The sequence below is a fragment of the Melanerpes formicivorus genome, unplaced genomic scaffold (genome assembly GCF_026170545.1).
Source record: "Melanerpes formicivorus ecotype bairdi unplaced genomic scaffold, bMelFor1.0.p_v2 SCAF_6, whole genome shotgun sequence".
Taxonomy (NCBI): domain Eukaryota; kingdom Metazoa; phylum Chordata; class Aves; order Piciformes; family Picidae; genus Melanerpes; species Melanerpes formicivorus.
Genome location: NW_027142358.1, coordinates 7,113,263 through 7,132,592, shown reverse-complemented (window position 1 = coordinate 7,132,592; position 19,330 = coordinate 7,113,263). Strand labels below are relative to the sequence as shown.

General features: G+C 44.3%; 1 protein-coding gene across 6 annotated transcripts in view; it reads right to left on the bottom strand.

Moving 5' to 3' along the window:
* The window catches only part of SH3PXD2A (SH3 and PX domains 2A), a 271,897-nt gene that overhangs the window by 80,100 nt on the left and 172,467 nt on the right, over window positions 1-19,330 (bottom strand). For 3 of the 6 annotated variants that reach the window (XM_068139450.1, XM_068139448.1, XM_068139451.1), the window contains one exon: window positions 8,266-8,313. The exons of 2 other annotated variants lie outside the window; for them this stretch is intronic. In XM_068139450.1, the coding sequence (XP_067995551.1) occupies window positions 8,266-8,313 (48 nt within the window). Of the gene's footprint in view, window positions 1-3,302; window positions 3,547-8,265; window positions 8,314-19,330 lie in introns of those variants that run through there. One more of the 6 variants, XM_068139452.1, reaches the window with a different exon arrangement.

Here is a 19,330-nt window from a genome sequence, read left to right as displayed (position 1 = left end):
ATATTCGTCTGCACTGCAGCCCTTAAATAGAAACACATGAGCGGGACTGAAAGAGAGGGAGGTGGGGTGGAGGGAGAGAAGGGAGGGCGGGGAAGACTGTTTACTTGAAACAGAAGAAGAAAAAAAAGTATAGCGCCAGATCCTTGCTTAAACACAGCCACCCCCTGCCTGCCCCCCGCCAGCTCCGCAGTTCCGCATTCCCCGCGGCAGAGCAGCAACAAACAGGACAGGGGCACAGCGCACTCCAGCTTCCCTGTCTCCATCGCCCTTCAGCACCTCTTTGGAGCCCTTGGAGCCAACCTCTCCAGTAGTTTGGTTTCTCGTCGTATCAAGGGCTTTCAGCTGTCAGAGCAATTTATGAATGAGAGCAGGCTCTCACACAAACAGGGGTGAAAAAGGTGCAAAATAATAATTCTCCTCCCTTCCCCCACACTTCTGGAGTTTATTCTTGGCTTTATTTGATTTCTGACTTTTCCACCCCCAAACCAAAATCATGCATTTCGGGGTGGAGCTGTGAGGCAGGCATATTACAGTGCCAGATGTGGAGGCAGCCCTCCTTGCACTGCTGTTTGTCATAGGAGATAGATCCCTGCTCTCTGGTGCAACATAAACAGTGCAAATGGGGCCTCTGCCCTTCCAAGCCCCGGCACAGACTGATGCTGCTCTGCCTGGAGAAATCACAAAATCCTTTAGGATATCAGGGTTTCTTAATTTGCCCTCATTTATACACTCTCCAAAGTGTCAGACCAGAACAAAAAGCACCTACAACTTCCATCTAAAAGCCCACAAAGCTTAATGCAAAATTCTGTCACAGGTTTTCTGAATCACAGCAATGTGTATTAGGGCAGCACAGTTTGGGCCAGCAGCAATATTATACATTTTACAGATTAAGAGGCAGTTCTTGTCGCTCTAGATTAAGACACAGATGGAAAGGGGAGACAGAAGCAGATGTATGACTTGCTGAAAGTCCCATTTCACTTGACACATTGGCAGAACTAGGAGTAGACTCCAGGTCTCCTGAATCTCTGATGACAAATTGGCTACAAGAGATGGGAAGGAAGCAGCATGGTCTGAAACTGTCCACCAGACAAGTCAGGGGACTGACAGCCAAGCACAGGATGCTCAATGTATTTCCAAACACAGCATGTTCATATGAATTTGGCCTGAAGATGCAAAGTGATTCTGCAGACAAATAATTAGCATCCCTGCCAAGAAAGATGTAAAGAATGCATCAGCCATCAAAACAGCATCCTGAGAAATGAAAGACAATCCTAGAACAAAAAGCAATTAATTCATCTATTTCCCAAAAGGAAATGCTATCACAATGCCTCCCTTAGGACCTGATTTAAGAAATTCAGAATATCAGAAGACTTCCTTGCTTCCTAAGCTTGCCTCTGACTCCCCTCAGGTTACATAGGTTAATTATTTTCTTTTTTAAGGTGGAGTCATCTCCTCTGACAATTTGTGTTTAAGGGATTCAGCTTTTCTGCAGTTAGTTGAACCACGGCCTGTAACAGGACCAGTGGGAGAAGACCATGAGTTGACATCACTGATGTGTACAGTAATTTTCACCATAGCTGTTCATTCCAAATAAGGATTGTGTTTCTGTTCATGATGAATCAACATGACTTGTGTGTTCTGGTTTAAACCATTGCTAATCGGGTTATCTAGAGTGGGATGAGATGGTTTCCCTATTTCACACTGATTCCCACATACCATTATCATCTTCAACCTATTTATACAAGTTACACCTACATCCTCTACTTTGTTTTAGTCTTCCTAAGACAAGTATAATTTCTCTAACCAGAAACAAAAGCCATCATGTCCTTATGCTTATGCATCAGCAGAGAATTCAGTATGTGGAAAGGCAAAAGGAGGGAACCAAACAGTGGCAAAGGGAGCAGGGGATGTGCAGGAAGCCACCAGCTAAATAGATATCCAAATATCTTCTTTCCTCTAATCTCCTAGACAGTTTTCATGGGAGTAGAGTAAGCAAAAACATCCACAAAAGACAGGTTTGGCTTGGTGGCAGGAGAGGTACTAATGTGATGCACATGTCCCTGCTCGGACCAAGGACAGCACTAGGCTGGAGTGCAGGCTGGCAAACATGTCACTGTCAGGCACTGAGGCCAAGCCTTGGATCATGTGCCAAGGGAATGCCCTCACCAGGAAACCCTGAGATGAAGCACTTCAAATACACCTCCACAACTCTGGCTCCAACACAAGAAAAAAAAACCAGTTTACAGTCTGGCAAGATAAGTTATATCTGCACTCATACTCAACAGGACTTTACAATGTTGCCTGCTGGTACAATGGTCTCTCCTGCCTTGGGTAAGGTACTGACTGCAGGAGGATTGCTTTGTCACTACAGTGTCTGGTGCAACACACACAATTAAGAGATTGTTTTAACAGAAGCTTGTATAAGCGTTACAGGGATCCTATTAAGACAAGAAAAGCAGATGGTGATAAGTTCCTTGGCCTAAGAAGCAACCAGGGTCAAATAAACTTATTCATTTACAGCTACAGCAGATCATGCCTAGAGGATATCGCCCTTTGGAAAGGGGTGGGGTTCCTGTGGCTCCCAAAGCGATACTTGCTCAGGGTTTGGCACTGCACAGTGGGAAAGACTTTGGTAACAACAAAGGAGGAAAGAAAACAGAAAAGATCTCAGTGATCAAAAGACTTAAAACATTTTCTAGGTAGCCTAATTTAGATTGTTACTCTATTTCCTTCACAGTCAGTAAGGTAGAAGAACTCAAACCCTCCTTAGCCTGCCATCCCCCACAAGCATCTTTAGGTGAATTACTCATGACACCCAGGATGACCACTATATTACTGGTATGTTGTGTCAGACTGTAGGTTTTCCCCCACAAAAGGCACCCAAGAAAAGCAAGACAGGCAACACCACAGAAGGCAGAGCACCAGTTTCAGCCACTGATGTGGGTGCTTCTCCATCCCTGCCAATCAGTTTAGGTCAAATTTGTAGCACAGGACACATTGCATTCAAGAACAACAGCCTGCTCAATGTGAAGCACGCCAGAGAAGAGTAATACCCAGTGACATGAGTCTTCCAGCAAGCTCACATGCACGTGAAATGCACCCCAGTACTATAGCCCCACTTTTAAAAAACTTTTTCATCCCAGGAAAGCAGAGGATAGGATAAAGCTGATATGCAAAGTAAAGATCCCCACTCCTCTCCCCACAAAAAGCAAAATTAGTATTCTGGTTTAGCAACAACTTGCAAGCCCTCCCCAGAGCAGAGCATATGAAAGATCACTGGCTGAAGTTAAGAGTTTGCTTGCCTCTCCGTTTCTTTTTGCCTCGAGTCCGTTTCCTGGTTAAAGTCTTGAGGATACCCCTCCTCCTCTCCATAGGGCTCCACTTTACAATCCTCCTGCTCCTCACCTCAGTAATTCCCTTCCCGGGGCTGGGCAGAAATGTCATCAGAGCTTGTCTGTGCCCCTCAAAGCTGGCACTATTAAGTGACACAGTTGCCCCCTATCCCCCTCACCAGGCAGTGAGGAGGGAGCATCATTCCTCCCGCTGTACTCAGAGACCAGCAACTACTGTAAAAGCCTCCTAAATAGGAATGCAGAGCACCCGTTACTAGCAACGTCTTCCTCCTCCTCCTCCTATGTTGCAACATCTAAGACCTATGATGGTTTTGCAACAGCCAAAAATCAAAACCACCAAGTGGACTCCAAAAATAAAATCCTCTGGATATGGAAATCTGAGACTCAAGATCTTTGCCAGAATACTCTGCTGTTATCAGACTATAAACATGTCTGCTCTTTCAATCTACACAGCACCCAGGCTTTTCTGTTGCCCTTTTGTGATTATCAATCAACTGTTTACAGACTCAGACTAAATGAATTAGTACTGGGCTGGTCAGTGGAAGTTTTGCAGAAGCAGCCAAAACCACAGAAACGGTCAGTGAACACCAAAAGGATGATTCACAGCTGAACAACCAACTGCCAGGTAGTTCGGCTCTTCCAACCTGGGCACAACTGCCAAGGACATGTGCAGAGTCTGTGTGAGAAGTGCCTGGCAGAAAACAACCCTGAGTGTCAGGGCTTCCCATACAATGAAGTCAGAACTTCACACTTCTCTGAGCATAACTGTGGTAGCTTGGATCTAGAGCTGTGGTTTCTTGTTAAAGCCAGTTATTCGAGAGCAAGAAGCAGCAAGACTACTTAAACTCCTCAGATCAGTCTATTCCCTCACAACAATCATCTGCCCAGCTCCAAACACAGAGATTTTCTCCCCCTATGAACTTTACCTCTTTCCTTTCTTATCACAAGGACCACATTACTATGATAAATAAACATGCTAAAACCGCACGTTTTCTTGGAGCCTTCCACCAGTGACCTAGCCCCAAGTATTTTAAGACAGAGAGCTTAGGTCTGCCTAAAAACTGGGCTAAGTGTCTGCTGCACATAAGACAAAAACCAGGCTTTACCATGTAAAGCATATGAGATTACACAAGAGCTCACAACCTCAAAGGGGTCTCAGAAAAGCAGTTCCTAAAATAACCAGTTCCTAGAGCAAGCAGTGGGATGAGACTGATGAATCCTCCTAGAAATCTCCGTGGGGAAAATAGGAACTCAGATCAAAACCATGTTTCTAAGCCTAGGATCTCTCTCCTTTTTAAGGGGTTTTATTTATTTTGGATTCATTTGTTTGTTCTTTTTTGCTTGTGTTCTTAATATGACCTAAACAAACCATCAGGGCTTTTGACTCATCTCCTCGATACTCCTGCATTTTTCAGCCCCCTTCCCGCTTATCAAAATTCAGGCTGTATTTGCACATCAATTACTTTTGGAGGTAAAAGTTCACTCACAGCTTGTGGCAATAGGAAAAGGGATTCACATCCACCCCTTCTATCAGACAGAAATCCCTTCAGTCCCAGCAGTGTTTAGCTTCAGAGACCAACAACTCTTGGGGTAGCAATCCTGAGCCACAAAGTTTTAGGGACAGAGACAGAAATTCAGCACCACTCAGAGTAAATTAGGTAATTCAGTACAAGTCCGGTCCAGTCCCCAGGTCTTCACAATAAAACAGTGTTGGTGAAAATCCATTTTCTTCATTATAGATGAAAATAAGTATCTGATTAAGTTCACCAAATGGGCTATTAACATAGTATCATTTCCTTAGCTCTTTCCTGAGCTCAATCAGATAGTTCTTTTACAAAGAACAAATCAATTCTGTTGTGTGTTCAGAAGAGAGTTTCAGAAGCAGGTGACACTTGCTATTGGGCAGAGATAGGATTGAAAGCAAAAAAGGGAAGGGTTTGGATCCCGTTGTTTAAGTAATTCAGAGGACTCAGAGCCAGAGAAGTTTGGCCTAAAATTTTGTCCAAATCCAAAGAATGAGAATGAACCAAGGTTGAACACTATGCACCCAGTGTTGGCCAGGTCAGCATGTAAACCCTCTCACCCCAGGTTAGCAGCCAAGTTTAACATACAAGAAGGTTTTCTATAAATGAATACCCATACATATACCTTCCTCTTGTCCACAGTGCTCAAGTGCTCTTCAAGTCTTTCAGGGCACTAGCTTTCTTGCAGAGCAGATAAAACTCTAGTCTTTATCATCTTTCTGGTTAGACATACAGAAATGTGGTACTGATGGTAACTCCACGAGCTGCATCAACTCCCTCTTGGGCTGCTGCTACATACAGTTACAGCATGCATTACCACCAAGAAGGGAATATGACCAGCATTCATAGCACCAGAATATTAACCTGACACCTTGATTCATTCTCCAGCACAAGGTGTGTGTAATATTTCCTAGTGCTTCTGAGAACCAAGATCTTAACTTCAAGACCTTGGGACAAGGGACTGCTTTAACATAAATTGTACCTTCCAGCACTGAAATGTATGTCTGACACCCAGCTAAAACCAGCAGCAAAACAGAGTCCCCACAGGGAATGTGTCTCGGCCCATAGGAAATGGCCGACCCACCCAAGTGCGCACTCCAGTTCAGTTCTTCCTTCTTTACAGTCCTCAGCAGCACTTCCAACAAAATCCTGACACACAGAGAAATTCAGTGCTGGCCTCTGCCAAGCAGAGTTTGTTAGTCTCAGGATTGTTATTTTTTATTTTTGGTCTACTACATTTTAAGATAGAGCCAAGAAAAATTAGAGGCAGGAGAGTGAAAGGAAAAAAAAAAAATATTATTGAGTCCTCTTTCCACTCCTTCTCAGAAACTTGGCTCTCTGAACAGCAACTCCAACCAACTAGGTTACAGGTAACAACAGCTAGGAATACTTAAGTATTTTGCACACAAATCTGTTAAACTGCTTGGAGATTTTCACACAGCTGTTAGTCAAGGTCTTCTACCAGGCTGAAGTCACCTATATACTCTGGCATTTGCCCTAGTCCTGCTCAGCAGTGTAACACATTCACATTACTCCACATGGCATGAAGCAGACCAGCCAAGGAATTAACGGCAACTGGGGTAATTCAAATTCATGCCACACCACAGCACCGGTATGGCACCTGTCTTTTTCCATAGGAGGAAATTAAACCACTTGCAAGCCTTGGTTAGTGTCTCCATGGTATGGAGCAGGTTCATGCCCTCAGTTAGGCAGTATGAACCTGGCTTCTCTTCTAGTTTCCAAACCCCAGCTTCGGACACAGATGTACTATGTGGGTAATATTCAAATTGAGGCCCGCTCCACCAGCCTGCCACATTAGGCTACAGCCCATGGCAGGTGAAGAGTACTTCTACTGAAGAGTAGCTGTGTTTGAAGCTGGGGGGCCACTTGGATGAGAAGTGAACTGAAAGGCCATGTGAACTGGAAAACAGACAGAGGTCCCATAGAACTTCTGAGCAGGACGACATATCAACATTCTCCTTCTTCTTGAGCACCATGCAATACAACCAGTCACTTACATTTGCCCTATCACTATGCATAGGTGTTTTTTGTAAGCTGAACAAGCAACATTCATTTAACTAGAAGTCAGGATGAAAACCTTGGCAATCGATTTGTTATTTTACATATAGCAACATTAAACAGTCCCTGCAGATGTAGGGAGTCAGAGAAACCCAAACTCACCCCCTTGCTAGGTAGGGCTTCTTGTCATTATTCCCAAGATACACCACTACTTCTGTCTCCTCTTCAACACATTTCACTCCTGCTTAGTCTCATTCTGTTTCCCTGTCTAAACTCCCAGATGACTTATCATCCACTAGGCTCCTGTAAATGAATACTTCAGATATTTCTGCATTTTTATATCCAACTACCACCCTGAAATTAGAGCTACTCTGCTAAGATTAGGCAGAACACCCTCAGGGATATATTCAACTTCTGTCAAGGGCAGCATTTCTGAAATCACAGCAATCTTGCTCACTAAGAATCTCAGGCAAGCAAGCACTCATCCATTGAGGATGGTGGGTATTTGTTCACATACTTTAAACAGGGCACGAACTTATGTATTTACCAGCTCAGGTATGGAAAACAGCAGGAGCATTTCCATCTTTCCTTACCTTGAGACCTATGTGTGACCTGAATCACCTGGGTGCTTTGTCATCGTGTGCAGGGTGACATCCTATACAGTCTACAGCTCATGATCTTTCTTCCTAAGTTTGAAGGAAGACCTCTTTGGTATTTCTTGTTTGCAGAAGAAATCTACTGGTTATCAGAAATCCCAATTCCTTATACTATTGGTTTAGTCACCTTGTATTGGACTACTTCTCCCCAGACCCTGACATGTCACCTAGACTTTGTTTTTCCAATCCCTCCTTCTGCCCAACTCCTTGTTATAATAAGTCTGATACTCCCATGAGAATTTTTCCATCTTCCTCAGAATCCCATGTATTTAATCTAAAACTCTACTTACTGTGGAAAAGCAAAAGAGCACTTTAGAACAAGGCACATGTAGTCACATTTCCTTTATCTCAACACACAAGATTTCTCACTTTTGCTCCTCTTCTCTCCTCCATTCCACATGGAATCGTGAGAAAGCAGCTATGCAGATACTTAGCTGTGATCAGGGTCAACCCACCACAAAAAGGGAAGCTGCTTTGGAGTGTGGCTTTGAGCTGGGCAAGGAAAATACAAGACAGCAACTACTATCCACTGCTAGCAGCGACAACAAGGTGAAGCAGTCAGAAAAGCAAAGTTCTTCCTTATCAGAAATCCTGCATTGTGTAGGCAACAGATGCTGGATATCCACTGCCAGAGACTTACATTCAAGACAACACATAGTTTGAACAACAAACTTCTCTTTTAGCAGCATGCAGAACACCAAGACAAGAATTTACCTGAAGCAACACTCTTTTTTGGAGTCTCAGACAAACTGGACATCCAAACTTGAAATCCAAGAAGAGAGCAGCCATGAAAAGAGAAAGCCATTAGAGAAACAAGAAAACAGTCATTTCAGAAAGTTAAAAGTTAGTCAAGACAGCTTTGAAAGAAACACTAAGCTTTTCTTAAGAGTGGTGTTGGTATGATGGGGACTCAAAACCATAAGAACTACCCAGTTAATTATTATTTTTTTAGGAGACTTGCAGAACTTATGAAACTGATCTGTAGTGATCCAATTTTGAGACCTCAGAATAAGATATGCTCTGAGCTGATCCCAGTACAACAGGGAGTACATACCAAGAGTCAGTTTGACTTATTAAGCCTCAGACCTGCAAAAGTATTTAGCTTTGCAGCTGCTAATGATCCCCAAAAGACCAACAGGCAACTCACAGAGATTGAGCTGAGCAAACACATGCAAGTTTCTACAAGCATTTTGTTTTTGTTACCCTGGAATTGCATTAAGGAAAATAACAATAGGCAAGTAATACTCCATGGGAAAGAATATAAAGCTCCAATAAAGGTACATTCAAAGTATAACCACAAATAACACTTTGAAGCAAATGAATATGAGGCAGAAACTTGATTAAGGAGAAAACTAATTGAGCTGCAACCAATAAAAGTCAAAAGAGTTCCTTCCCCTTCCACGAAATGAGGTACAAACACTTGGTTTGGGATTCCGGAAATAATCTTCAAATGTTAACCGGTGGGGATTTTTTGGTTTGGCTTGGGTTTGGTTGGTTGGGTTGGGTTGGGTTTTTTTTTGGGGGGGAGGTTGTTGTGGGTTTCTGTTTGGTTGGTTTTTTTGGAATACCCTGGAAGCATGTCAAGAGTTATTACACTTGTCCTCATCACAGAATAATAACCAGCAAACATTCCTCTTTTGTGGAATGGGGGAGGTATGGGCAGCTGTTACTTTCACACGGCCCCAGAGAAGAGGTATTTATATGACAGGCTAAGAATTTCCTACATTCTGACAAACAAATCTAAAAATGAAGTTCAAAAAACTCATTTCCAATGAGGAAATCAGTTATGGAAGCATCAGTTTAACAGCATAGAAGAATCACTCAGAGAGAAGGTGGGAACTCAGAGGGAGGTGGTTGAGTCACCATCCCTGGAGGCATTCAAGAGGAGACTGGATGTGGCACTTGGTGCCATGGTCTAGTCATGGGGTCTGTGTTGATAGGTTGGACTCGATGATCCTCGAGGTCCTTTCCAACCTAAGTTATACTGTGATACTGTGAGAAAGGCAAGCTATACTGGTGGCCTTGTCCATCTGACTTGTTACTGTCTTTTGACCTGCAGAGTATCATCAAGACAGTCAAAAATTAGTAAGAGAGTCCTACTATGCAGGTAACTGAGAAATTGCTTGCATGATAAAAAGGAAAAGAAATAGCTTTCAAACCTTCCCACTGGAAACCAGAGGTCCAAGAAACACATTGCTGCATTTCCTCAGCACTAAGGGAATGGTGAGGTTTTGAAATTCTCTGTTTAAATTGGGCACACAGCTTTCACTGCATTAGAGCTAAACTGGAATTCTCATGAATTTTGTATTTTGCTTACTTTTCAGTAAATTCTCAACAGCAGCAGCCTGGAGAAAAACCTCAAGTCTTCCAACCGTCTAACTCTCAAACTCACTGCACTGTCACAATACATCAACAAAATACACCATGGTAAACTACAATTAATTTACTTTGGATTGTCATTTAAGAATTAAAAACAAAACAGAAAGAAAGAAGGGAAAGGCTCTGCATTGGAAGAAAAAGCCTCTGCACTGGTAGACTACAACAGGAAATTATCTGGCAGAGTAATTTGTGCTCCAGCTTATGGAGGGAATATACGACATGTTTCTAGTACAGACTTGGGGCATGCATGGAAAGGAGTGTGAAGGAGTTGTCAGCAACTTGTCTGTTAGCTTTTGAATAGACTTCCACTGCCTTCAGGACTAGGATTACGAACTTCAGTGAGCTGTCAGATCTTTTTCCAGACAGAAGAACCTGACTATAGCAGCAATAAATAAAGCAGATGATGTATTGCAGGAACACCTGGGAAGATTTCAAACAGTTTACCCTGATCTAAGATGGCTGCAAGAGGCTGAAAGAGTTAACAATTAAAGATAAAGAGGAATAAACCACACTTCACACTCTGGATCTGCCCACCTAAGAAAACAGGGAATTTAAACCTACATCCACAGTAATATCTACACTGTGTGAGAACTCAAGGAACCAAACTCACCATAAAAGCAACCCAACACCTAGCTCTGTGAGCTATTAATGAAAAAAAAGAAAGAATTTTTTTCTCCTTGTCAAAACCATTGGTCTAAGACCGAACAAAAGGGTAATCTAAGTATTGACTGGAAAAAAATTCCACAGGTCCCCAAAGTGGGCTCCCAGGCTCAAGAAGCAGCATAAAACCAGCAGCACTTCTCAGCTGCCCCAGCCTGACAGCAGCTAGATGTGGATGAGGTTGCTTCTGAAGCAGAAGACAGCTAGCATATTTCAGCTGCTCCTGCACATGTGCTTAGCATTAAACTTCCTTCTTGGGGATTTTTTTTTTAAGATATATTCCAAGACACTTAAGCTCTAATTGCTACCAGCTTCTAAGAGGTTCCCCCTACAAATAATAAAAATATCAGACATTAGTGATGGATTCCACTTCACAGAAAGCTCAAATGAAGAGCCATGGAGGGAGCCAGGGTATGGGGAGAAGGTCAAAGGCCCCAGAGGCACACTGTGCCCAAGCCAACAAAACTCAAGCTTTGAACAGCCCCTGGTTTTGCCTTTGGGCCAGTTTTACTGGAATTCTGCATGGGGTTTGGAGCTGTTTTCCAATCAGACTGCTAATGCTAAATGAACAAACCCTTGCTTCCTGCCTCTCCTCTCCCCTGTCACTGCACAGCTGAGCATTGCCTGATCTCAGATGACTTGGAGGTATTGGGGGGGTAAAATCTCAGTATTTGGAAGGGAAATTAAAGCTGCCTGCTCAAAGCAAGCCACTCCTAAAGCAACGGCATCCCGATTCTACCCCTAACACCAACTCCCCAGCCCTTGCTGCCAGCTTCAGCTGGCGTCAGAACAAACCCCGCTGACCAGAATTATTTTTAAAGGTTTAAAAGAAATACGGGTCTATAAATTACAGCTAAGCCACGGGGCCAAGGCGGTCGTGAAGAACACAGAGGAGGCTCGCTGCCGGAGCCGCACTGCACAGAAATAGCAGCAGAACAGGCGTGTCGCTGGAAGTGGCTGCTCAACTCCATCCCATCCGCCAACATGGAGGTGGGCAAACCCCAAATGGGTCAGCTGGACTTCTCAGGTGGGGAAGGAAAGAAAGGAGTTGAGGAGGAAGGAGGGGAATGCTTTAAAGATATAATTAAACTGCTGTTGTCACGAGCAAAACACATGAAATAGCTGCTTTTCAGATTTTGCCAGCAGCTTTTCTGCTGCCAATGAGACTGGTTGCTTTGCTGCTTCTCCCACTTCTGGCAAAAGAACAGGTGCCAGACTGCTGGGGACCGACTTTAGGCTTGTGATACATCCCTGCTCATCTCATTTTAGCAGCAGACTCTGTCTTCTATTCAGCTAGAGCAGAGTGAGCTTCAAAGAAAACCTCTGAAATCTAGAGTTAGTCTAAAGTTGAATACACAAGCCCAATGGTACCGAAGTCCAGAAGATACCACGTTCATGGCTCCCACCCAGCATCCAGCTGGGTCCTGATCCAGCAAGTATGGAGAAATTCCTCCTCTATTGGCATTTCAGCAGTAGCTACTGATGCAGATTTCTTTTTTGTCACTAACATTGCTTAAAATGTTCAGGTCATTGTTGAGTGTGGCATCCATTCAGTAGCTGAAAGGGCCAGAAGGAACACCCTCCTAAGGAGTCACAGGTTCTACACTGTCAGGGCTATCAGAAACAAACTGTGTTTTCCCCAAACTAGTGTCTGTATATCTGGCTAGTCAGTTAAGCTACATATTGCACAAAAATAGTCCTGCAGGAATTGGATCATATTGGTTATAGTTACTACCATATGTGCTTAATAGTTCTGGCCACGCAGCCTTCACCTCAGATGATTTCTGCACATAGCTGAGAAGTTAGCATGGGCAGAAGACAAGTCCCAACAAGTAATAGGAATGTGGCTACCTTGCTTTGGAGGGCCAAAAGTGTTTGTTACACAGGCACAACATGATCTACAAAAGTTGCCTTCCATAAGGAAGAATGGTTCCAGGTCCACGTAAAGAATAAAAGTGTTACTCTCATCAAACCCTACCTTAAAAAAAAAAATAATCACACAGGAATACTGAAATCTCCCAGCAGCTGTTAAGGGCCACATTAAAATACTGGGAAAAGTATTCTAACTACAAGTGGCCATGTAGAAGAGATGCTAGCATTTGAAACACTGCCCCTTTCCAACGGTGATCAGTTTTGAAGGTCGTTAGTCCTTTCCATGATGAGGTAGTACTGGCTGAGTTATTTGAGGACCACAGTGGTGAGCGCAGCTGAGCATTTTGCAGATTCATTTCCCAGATATACACCCTTCCTGTCTTAATGAGAAGGGTGGAAAGAGACTAAGCAGTACAATCCTAAAGTAAACTGAAACTATACTGGCTTCCTGGAAGTCAACAATCAGTGCACTACTCCAGAGAACTTCACTGGTGGTCCAGTAATTGGCAGTGATTCTTCAGGACAGAGCTAGGGAAAATAAATGCTGCTTCTGCTCATCACTATTGAAATAAAAGCCATTAGGAGAAAAATGAGGGAGCTGTCATCTGAAAAGTGGTATTTGAGAAGTCAGCAAGAAATGGGCTGAGCAGGGTGCACCTTAGAGCCTTGTTCATTGCAATGTTTATCACATATGGCAGAAACCAGAAGTTAAGCTTTATTTCAGGCTGTCAAGGAGCTGGTATACATGAAGTATGTGTTGTAGTCCGAGGTGCTTGGGTGGGACACCTTACTGCTCAGAGCAGGTAAGGAACTGGAGAGGGCCAGGCTCAGTCTACTTGATCCCTCCTGCAGTGTTTCCTGCTGGGATTTTGTCTCTGTTTCTTCCCTCATCACTTCCTCCCTGCCTTCTTCAGATAAGATGAGGAACAACATCCTTAACTAATAAGGAAGATTGTTTCTGCTCCCATCTGCAGTCTGAGCACCATGCTCACTGTTCCCCTATATTTCTGTGATCCACCTCCAAGCCCTTCCACCCCTAGACCTATTGACCATCCCTTATCTGGCTGTTTCCACATTTCTGTTCTCTACCTGCCTCCCCTTCAGCTGAGACTTGATGCTTTGGTTAAATGGGAAGGCAACAAGATGCAGCAGACTAGAGGACAGAAAAAAATACTTAGTGTTGCTAATCGTCTCCAGAAACAGAAGTACTTCTGTCAGAAAATTACTGATAGTCTACACATAGGCATATTGTAACATGGCTGTAAAACAGCTTGGAAAGGAAAAATGCAGATGAGCCTTAATCTAAATTGGAACTATTTTCACACATTGCTGGCTCACACAATTAGCTCATTCAATTAGAGAGTACAACAGATAGTCAAAGAAATGGGAGGCTGGCACAGAAAGGTTGCAAGTGTTTTGATCTATTTTAAGCATGACTGCTCAAGGCACCCTTGTTAATTGTGCCATTGATGTTACTCCCTCCAGGCTCCACAGGGGCCTAAACAAAGACAACATTTGTGTCCAGTGCCTGACCCAGAGTGGGCCTGGTGGGCCATTATGCTTCCTAGGTACCACAATGACAGATTTATTTGCCACTGTAATTGCTGGGCAAACACCAGCCACCTCTGTCCATCACCAGAACAGCTTAAATAAGCTTTCCTTGCTTTTATGTCTGAGGGATGCAGACGCATCATGTGGGAGACTGTTTTAAAGTCAACTTCTCATCCTTGCAGAGATATCTCCTCTTCTATATACTTGAAGCAGAACATCACATTCATTCCCCATGCCATCTGTTGAAGAACAGTATTTTAAAGGGGGTACATCTTGAAAAAGTATTTGACTAGTGGATTATCAAACATACAAACCCAGCTGAAGTACATGAGTCAGAGAACTGGCAGCAGGCATTAAATGAGGCTGTTAATTTTAGTCCTATTCACTGAGCTCATCCCCATGATGAACAGCCTTTGCAAGGCTTGTACTCCGGAAGAGGTGCTACATTTGTGCAGGGATGGGGGTGGGAGACAAATGTGCTGAGCTGCCTAGAGAGCACCTTCTTCATCCCAAAGGAAGTGGCTGTTCCAGGAGCTCCCTGGAGGCTCCTTGCCTCCCTGGCACCACGCTGCAGACCAATCTCAGACCACTTCCACTTGCCACGTAAGCAGCGCTGTCTGGCATATGCTAGACCCACATACACTGCATGGAAAACGTTCACATCTGGCTTTCACGTGACTCAAGCATGCCTCAAATTCATCATCTGGATAACTCACTCCTGCAGGGGAGAAATCCACAACCAGAGAGCCCTTTCCTGAGTCAGAACAGAACAGCACGGCGAGAAGATCGTGTGGCTGACAAACTGCACAGCAACACACTCACCAGCTGCATTTCCACAGCCTCATACAGTTCTTTGTCCCATCTGAATGTATGAACCTGAACAAAACCGAGTCCCAATTTTCTACTCTGCTTATTTCTTCAAAAGCCTGTCCTAATCCCATTTCCAGACCCAGAAGTATCCAGGATTGTTCAGTTTCTGTTCTGGCAGTCACAGATCATATTAACTCTTTCCACGTGGCAAGCAAGGAGTGCTTCCCACACACTCACTGTGGCACAGCCCCTGCACACAGAGATTTGCAGCAGTTCCCAGCTTTGCTGTGAAGTGCTGAGAATATCTGAATGCTAATTGACATCTACAGCTGTATAAACTGAGAGCATCAACCCTCTGAGGAGAAAACCAGCCTCTAGCACTGCTGAGGAAGAAGGCAGAGAAACTGCAACCACTTGGAAGGTCAGAGTTATGTACACAGAGCAGGATTCATGCATGGTTCAACTGAAGAAAAAAAAAAAAAACAAAGAAAAAGAAAAGGGAAAAAAAGTCCAATCCCAAGTGCAAAGAAGCCACACTGTTGCCAAGCACGGAAAATGTACTGCAGCACTGGCATGTCCAGGCAGCCTCTTTTAACTGGCAGCAGACTGAGCTGGCCAATTGTTGCATACACCATCCAGGGCAGACTTGTCACACAGCCTGGATGCAGGCCAGCCAGAATGTGATAGGTATAAAACCATGCATAAAGCTGGAGGCACTTAGGGAGCACTGCTTTAAGGGTGAGTGCTCTTAATGGCTTAAGGACACACACTCTGCCATCCAGGTTCTCTCCCCACAAGAGAGATTCAGGTTTCAGGTGCTCACCAGACTGAGACGAAGTTATCTGAAACACCCAAGTAAGAGGTCTGCTCCTCAGTCAGCCAGCCCTGTCTGTGCCATGTATGGATTCCTGCAAAGGCTGAGGATCATCACCCTCTACTCCAGCTCCCAAGTGCATTTCTCACCTGCCTTATCTAATAAGCCAAGTCAAAATCTGATACCACACAGTTCTCTCTGTGCCAGAGAGGAAAAAAAACCCATGCAGGCAGTATTAATACCATCTGCCACCAACAGACTAAGGAAGGCAGAACAGGAGCAGATAGAGAAGAGAGAACTCCTTACAACCACAAGAAATGCCATTACATCTCCTAAGGTACCAAGTACTTTCTCAACACTCAGCTGAAGGCTCTCTGAAGTATTCACAAGGGTGCACACTGTTCTGCCATGGCTGTGTTCAAGCCACACCTCATACTTGCAGTCCTTCCCTGCCTGCCCAGCCTCCCTAGCCTTTCTCCCTGACACAGGCCTTTGTGCGGCATCGACGCTGAACTGGGAACGGCAAAGAGCACAAACACATTCCTTTCCCTAATCCTGTACCCTGTCCCCACACTTCAGTTTCAAAGCCAAGAAACAAAATAAAAAACCCACAGAGCACACAAACAACTCTTCTCTCTTATCCTGCCTTCCTCCCACCCCAGCACATGGGCCACCCAGAAGACGACAGTGATCCTATACATCTAACTGGCCACATGTCTTGTCAGCAGAAAGCTAAAGCAGTGCAAATAAAGTCTCCTATCTGCTCTTCTCCCCTGTAGCCTCAGGCAGAAATCCAAAGCATTTCACTTTAAACAGTGGGTGTACAAGGAGAAGTGTCAGATCACTTTCCTCCTGCCAGAATACCACAGGCTGGATTTGGAGTGTGGGATTGGAGTGGACAGATTCACATCTTGACTGAAGGTGAAGAAATGGGTCACACACAGATGCTGCAAGGAGATGAAGACTGTCTGACTTAGCTGAAGCTCTTCCTAAAATGCTGCTCCGTGTCATCACGCCTAAGCACAGAGCAATAGCACTGCTTAGGAAGAAAAACAGAGTGTCATTCCCTCAATTACAGGAAGAACTTGCCTACTCTATCTTTCTTTACTATCCTCCTATTAAGGAAAAAAAAAAAAGAAAAAAAAAAAAAAATAGCTGTATTATATGAGAACCAAAATGTTCTGCCAGAATCTGCTGTTTTTAAATTCCAGGCGGTAATTAGTAGATACAGCCAAGAAGGTTCATCATATGAGGGGGGGGAACAGATCCCAACTCCTGATCAAGAGCAATCTTGTTAGCACATGCTTGGTAAATCACAAAATAACAGCTGGCAAAGTACCTCACCCAGCCATCCTCATCAGCAGGCCAAATGGCACCAAGGAGCCAGTTTCTGCACTAACTGTAGAAAGCAATGCAAGGAACACAGCAGGCACATGTGACTCATCAAGAAACAAACAAGAGCACATGCCCCAGTCTGCAGGGATCATGTCATACCAAAGATTTCTTACAAGGATTAAGACACCAAGCCCAAGCTATATGCTTTAAGATGTTCGTGGGAGCTTGCCATGGGCTTGGACAAATTTAGATCCCCATCAACCACCTTAAAAAAAAAATATTTAAAAAGTTAACCTTGCAAGCTGAAGCTTTCCTTTTGTATGGAGCACAGGGAGGCAGACCAGAGAAAACATGAAAACAGAATGACTTGAACTAACATTGGAGTTAAAAAGCACATTCTAGCTTTGTTGCTATCACCTGGGCTCAGAGTCATTAAGCAAAACCCAAGTGCTACTTTCTTTACTCATGCACTTTATTACAATAAACCTTTATTAGAATAAACCAAACCAGGTTGGAAGAGACCTTCAAGATCATCGTGTCCAACCCATCAACCAATCCAACCCACCCAAACAGCTAACCCATGGCACCAAGCACCCCATCAAGTCTCCTTCTGAACACCTTCAATGACGGCGACTCCACCACCTCCCCGGGCAACCCATTCCATAGCGCAATCACTCTTTCTGTATAGAACTTCTTCCTAACATCCAACCTGAACCTCCCCTGGCGCAGCCTGAGACTGTGTCCTCTTGTTCTGGTACTGGCTGCCTGGGAGAAGAGACCATCATCCGCCTGTCTACAACCTCCCTTCAGGTAGTTGTAGAGAGTGATAAGGTCACCCCTGAGTCTCCCCTTCTCCAGGCTGAGCAACCCCAGCTCCTTCAGCCTCTCCTCATAGGGCTTGTGTTCCAAACCCCTCACCAACTTTGTTGCCCTTCTCTGGACTCGTTCCAGCAAGTCAACATCCTTCCTAAACTGAGGGGCCCAGAACTGGACACAGTACTCGAGGTGCGGCCTAACCAGTGCAGTATACAGGGGCAGAATGACCTCCCTGCTCCTGCTGGCCACACTGTTCCTGATGCAGGCCAGGATGCCATTGGCCCTCTTGGCTGCCTGGGCACACTGCAACACTTAACACAGATGCCCTAAGACATCTACTACAAACACCACCCTGACAGAAGATGTGTTGTCTCTTGCTGGGATTCACCATGTTAGTTAATTGGACTTTTAAAAATCTTTGGTAACACAATCTTTCTTTGGCCCTTCTGAGTACTCATCCAAAAGGTTCAGGCTTCCTCTTGATGAGGGGGGAAAAAAAACTGAGATGAGTTTAGCAGTCAGCTGAGTAAGTTTAAGGCAAGTCCACAGCACACTTGCAATTGCATTCACAGCTCTTCCAATATTAAAAAGGCATCCAATACTCCAGGTGATATCCCATCAACACTGCCACAACCTTAAGGCAAATGAAAGACAGCACTGTGCCTCTCTTGGAGAAGTTCTTTTTTCTCCCTCCACTGCCGTCACCTCCCACAAATATCATAAAATATCTTCCAGAGTAGGAGGCTCTATGTTCCTTCCTCTCCCTAGGTTGCTACTGTGTGCAGCTAAATACCTGCTGCAGAACTATGAGGCTGGCAGACAGATCCACATTCAGTTGCATCAACAGAACTTTGTCCCTGGGTCAGCACCTCAGTCCTGCAACAGGTAGGGACAGCTCCAGCCATGCAGCCTTGCTGGTCCAGCTAATGGCTCACACATTTGTGACCCTGCTGAATGATTAAGGAGAGTAGGGACAGCACGCACCATTCATTTTCTCCATATTGCCTCAAAGGAGGCAGTTCAAATTGAAGTTAAGAAAATAAAGCTCATTTGTAAAAATAATGTGAGACATGCCATGGAACTGTAAGTGCAGGCTAAACACGTGCAGCATGACAGAACTAGAAAGGTTAAGCCCTGAAGTGATGAGCATAGCTCAGCTGTAAAGATAGGCAAAGCCAAAAGTTAAGCTGTTGCCCTTCAGCAATTACAATGGAAGCAGAAAACTATAACTGATAACTCAAAGGAACAGCAACTAAGGCAGCTCCCTGAAGCTGACAGCACGCATCCTCAGTGTGCAAAAGGGCTTCCCTAGTAACAAAGGATTAGGCAAAAATCCCACTCTTGCTGTCAGCTCCACCCATAAGCCCAAGGCAGAAATCCCACGAAGTGATGAGCCATGAGGACCCTTGGTGTTGTTACAGTGATATGCTCATTTCTCACTTGGAGCCTCACTTCTGTCGCTGCTGAAACTCTGCCTACTCAATTTCCCCATTGTGGGAAAAGTACATTACAGATGTTTCTGCAAAAAGTTTGAGAAGTAGC